The sequence below is a fragment of the Benincasa hispida genome, chromosome 5 (genome assembly GCF_009727055.1).
Source record: "Benincasa hispida cultivar B227 chromosome 5, ASM972705v1, whole genome shotgun sequence".
Taxonomy (NCBI): Eukaryota; Viridiplantae; Streptophyta; class Magnoliopsida; order Cucurbitales; family Cucurbitaceae; genus Benincasa; species Benincasa hispida.
The window spans coordinates 60,238,045-60,242,591 of record NC_052353.1 but is presented as its reverse complement, the minus strand read 5'-3'; the positions used below and the strand labels follow the sequence as shown (position 1 = coordinate 60,242,591).

At 34.0% G+C, this 4,547-nt stretch overlaps 1 protein-coding gene across 1 annotated transcript; it reads left to right on the top strand.

The window, feature by feature from the left end:
- Positions 1-1,010: 1,010 nt before the first annotated feature.
- Positions 1,011-4,547, top strand: LOC120078417 (ras-related protein Rab11D). Its single transcript, XM_039032687.1, has 2 exons — positions 1,011-1,367; positions 3,802-4,547. The coding sequence occupies exons 1-2, from the start codon at positions 1,147-1,149 to the stop codon at positions 4,238-4,240; spliced, it is 660 nt and encodes a 219-aa protein (XP_038888615.1). The 5' UTR covers positions 1,011-1,146; the 3' UTR covers positions 4,241-4,547.

Sequence of the window (4,547 nt, the reverse complement as noted above, 5' to 3'; positions counted from 1 at the left end):
TATATAAAAAAAAAATTTAATTCTTATGATTTGTCAAAATGAACTTAATTGTCAACATGAACGTAATTCAATTGACATAGTATTCGTATCATTGACCTCAAGGTTAAAGGTTCGATTCTTTTACCCCACAATTTAATTACAATATCTCTAAAAAACTTAGCTATGTGATATTAGTAATTTAACATTTTTTTAATATATATTTTTAGCCATACTTGTATGGTTTATTGGTGGTTAAATTTCAACAAGTTCAAACTTAATTTGCAAGTAAATATCAGTGATGTAACTTATGGGTAAGTTTTTTTGGTAAGTGGTAGAAAATACTCTTAAATTTTGCCTTTTGTTCAAAAATAATCATATACTTTCATTATAAAAGCTAAAAAAATTATACTTGTAGTGGAATTTTTTTAGAATCTTTTTACCAAAATTAGCATCTGATTGGATCAATGACAAAGATTGTGTGTGAATAAGGATCACCACACTAATTTAGATCATCATCATATCTTCCAGAGTCTTAATTTACGTCTAAACTTTTAAAGAAATTTTACTCCAATGGTAGTTCAGCGGTAATATTATAACTTTATAAAGTGCATGGATATTTTTTAAACAATGAGCAAAGTTGAGGAATATTTTCTATAATTTAGCTTTTCACTTCAATGTATAGAATTTGTAATTTCTCGCGTTTTGTTTTCCATTACCAAACCTAAAATAAAATTTTAATAAGATTATGATCAAATTAATCAAAGTTAAAAATGTAAAGTGAAAATTGATATAAGATAAGTTTAAAAATGAAAATTGATATAGTATTTATACTATCAATCTTGAAATTAGGAATTTGATTGTGTCACATATATTATAAAAAAAAAATTGAAGTGATATAGAAAAGGAAAAAATATATATTTCATTTTGAGGCACACTTTGTCGTTTGTTCTTGAAGTACGGTACAAAATTCAAATTCACTGTTATTTGCGTTTGCTAATGACCCTTTACTTTTCCATAGCTCCCGAACAAAGACCTCCACTAGAACGAAGAGAAAAGTTTCTCTCTTATATATATTTAAAATCACTTTTGGCTTCCTTTCATTGTGGGTATTCCAAAATTTCTTCCATTTCGAAGAACGAAGTGGGAAAATTCTAGAGGAAGAGTCTTATGGCGGGTTATAAAGCTCATGATGAATATGATTACCTGTTTAAGCTTGTTTTGATCGGTGATTCTGGGGTGGGTAAATCAAATCTTCTCTCCAGGTTTACAAGGAACCAATTTAATTTAGAATCCAAGTCTACGATTGGAGTTGAGTTTGCTACTAAGAGTTTGGATATTGATGGCAAGGTAATCAAAGCTCAGATTTGGGACACTGCTGGACAAGAAAGGTTTGCTTCTTTCTTCTTCTTCTTTGAAGTTCCAATCGATTTTAGTTTGACTAAATTTATGGTATCTCTCAAAAATCCGATTACAGTTGCATGATTTCTTTGTTCATCAATCGCTTCTCTGCCAGAATACTGTTTGGATCAATTGAACAGGACCCATATCGATTTATCCTACAGTTACTTGAAATTTGTTGGGATGGTTCTTTTTTAACAGCCTTTTACCTTTAATTTGTGATTAAAGAAAGTGGGAGGGTTGGATTATTTGTGGACTAAATCTTAAGATATGAAGCAAAGGAAGAACTCCTTTGATTTTACTGCTGTTGTGTAGAATCTGATAGTCATGTAGAAGCTGGTTCTGTGCAAGGGAAAATTGATATTTAGTTAAGTTTCATGCGTTGACGAAGTACTCTGTTTTTCCCTCCACTACTTGTTTGTATCGAACTTGTTGTCTATATGCTTGCAGCTTGGTTGTGATTACTGTAGCTTAACGCCAGAATGCTTTTGAATCAAGTAGCACTGTTTGAAAATTAGTCGTCATGAAGGTGGTTTATCCTTGGAAATCTGGCGGCTTCAAAAGTTTAGTTTATCGTTTTCAACAGACTTTGTAATTTCTACTGAAGAATGAAATTTCTGTTGAAGTATTGATACAATTAAATTCACCATAGCTTTGAGTTCATCTGTGATTTAACATGGTATTAGAGTCGGAAGTCTTGTGTTAGAACTAATATTTTCCCCCGAATTAATATTGGTTCCACTTTTTGGGCATTCTATAAATTTCTAAGCCTACAAGTGAAGGAGAGAATTGATATGTTCAAATTTACGGTAACCAATCAGCTTTAGTTGTTGGGTCTGTTGGTGATTTAACCATTTCCATTGGGAATTATGGATGCATTTCTCGGTTTTGTAATTGGTAGCATTTCCAATGGGATTTTGTTTCTGGGTTTTGTTACTACTTGTTCTAGTTTTTACTTGCTTGTCCATGGAAGAAATTGTGGTAAATAGTCTTGCATCATTGCAAAGAAATGGAGCCTTTCAGATGAATTTTCTAGAAACAAGGAATTGTACTATTTCCTCCTAGGTTGGCAATCAAAGTGTCCCGATCAAACGAAGACACTGTAGACTACTTTTCTTGTCTCCCTGAAAACAAATAATTCTCATCAATTCAACATCCGAACTGCCTTCCTCATATTTATCGGTCAAAAAGATATACATTGCTCTAGTGTGATCTTAGAATTGTAGCTTAGTTCAAACTTCAAGGCTTTTCTTTACTGAACTTTTAATGCTGCTGGAGTTTAAAATGTGACTAGAATCAGAGACCATTTATTGATCTATGTTTGATGAATAAATTGAGGCTAAGGCCTATCAGGTCCTGTAGGTCCTCAAGAATAACAAGCACAAGTAATTGTGTGAACTGTTGTGATATACCTGATATATCAAATAAATCAGGGTAGTTTCTTGGTATGGACATGCTGAAGCTGGCATCTAAGGATTAGTTATTACATTAGTATGGGATAGGATTATTGAACACAAGTAGTTGTCTGAACTCTGAGCAATTTTTTACTTGACTTATATATCATATAAATCATAGGACATGTGTTATGCTGTGGTCAACTTACCCTGGTTAGTCATTTGTTGTTTTCTTTTTTGACCTCCAACTTACCTAATTGAGGTTTGAAGTTCTTCTTGTTCATTATGATTTTCATTTTTTTCGCTTTGTCAGAGTTTCTTTTCCCCCTTCTTTTTCTTTTTGGATAAGATTGTTTTTCCATAGTTCGGAACGATGCAAGTGTGGAACTATAACTATTCCTTAGATTTTCTACTGTTCAAAGACATTAATCCAGATCCAATGGGTTGGTAGGTGGTGTGGGGTGGATTACAATAAACTATTCTTCTGGATGTTCTCGTCCATTTTGTTGTATTCATATGAATAGGAATATTGAATTTTCTCAATTTGCTTGCCACCGCTGAAGGGTTAAACAACTTTGAACTTGTAATTTCCATTATAATTTAAGTTGCTCAACTAGCCAAACCTTGGGTCCACTTGACTGAGCCTTGGCTTTTATCTCTTCTACTTGGTATTCCCACCCCCCCACCATTTAACTCAATAATTGCCTGGAAATTCTGTGGGAACTTTCCTTTGATGGTTTTATTTTTAATTTTCAATTTTTGTATGAGAACAAAGGCCTCTTTGGAATGACTTTTCAAGTGCTTTGAAAAGTAGTCTTTCCAAACAAGTCTCAAGTCCTAAATCATCTAGCTATGTTCATAATTGCCTACATTTGTAATTGAAGTTATAAAATTTGTTGATGTCGAAGCTGATTTGAATGTTGGCGAGGACATTATTAGGGCATACTCTCATAGCTATTTGGATTTGTAGTTACCACTTAAAAGCTCTTTTTTTTGCTTCTTTCAATTCAGATCAACTCTTTCTTTGTAGGTACCGAGCGATAACCAGTGCTTACTACCGAGGGGCAGTAGGTGCTTTGCTCGTGTACGATGTCACTCGACGTCCAACATTTGAAAATGCTGCAAGATGGTTAAAGGAATTGAGGGATCACACAGACCCAAACATGGTAGTGATGCTCATTGGCAACAAATGTGATTTACGACACCTTATTCTCGTTCCAACAGAAGATGGAAAATCATTTGCTGAAAGGGAGTCTTTGTACTTCATGGAGACCTCAGCATTGGATGCAACAAACGTTGAAAGCGCTTTCACAGAGGTGCTCTCTCAAATATATCGAATCGTGTGCAAGAGATCAGTTGAGACGGGCGATATCGGAAGTGCTTCAACGACCCTCCCGGCAAGAGGTCAGACAATAGATGTCAAGGATGATTCTTCAGTTCTGAAGAGGATTGGATGTTGCTCCAGCTGAGATAAATAAGCTTCAAAACCTTAACTTGGAAATACAGTAAGCGATATTTCTTTTGTATATTTGTATTGTATCACTTCTGTATAATAAGAGATTGGTTGTGGGTGGTGGTTGTTTGAAAGGGAAAATCTCTTCTTGATGTTATAGTCCCTCCATACAAGTGTGGAGTTTGCTCTTCTTTTATATTCGAACATTTGAACCTTCAAATTTTACCGTTTTAGTGTTTACTCTTTAGCACCAACCCTCCAAAACGAACAAGAGATAACTTTGTATAAATCGTTTCGTTTCAAATGCTTCCAAGTAATTCCAA

Bases quoted from the DNA above. Each gene is read 5' to 3' on its own strand.
- LOC120078417 (XM_039032687.1), top strand. From the start codon at position 1,147: ATGGCGGGTTATAAAGCTCATGATGAATATGATTACCTGTTTAAGCTT. The intron at 1,368-3,801 runs GTTTGCTTCTTT...CTTTCTTTGTAG, and splicing joins GACACTGCTGGACAAGAAAG to GTACCGAGCGATAACCAGTG.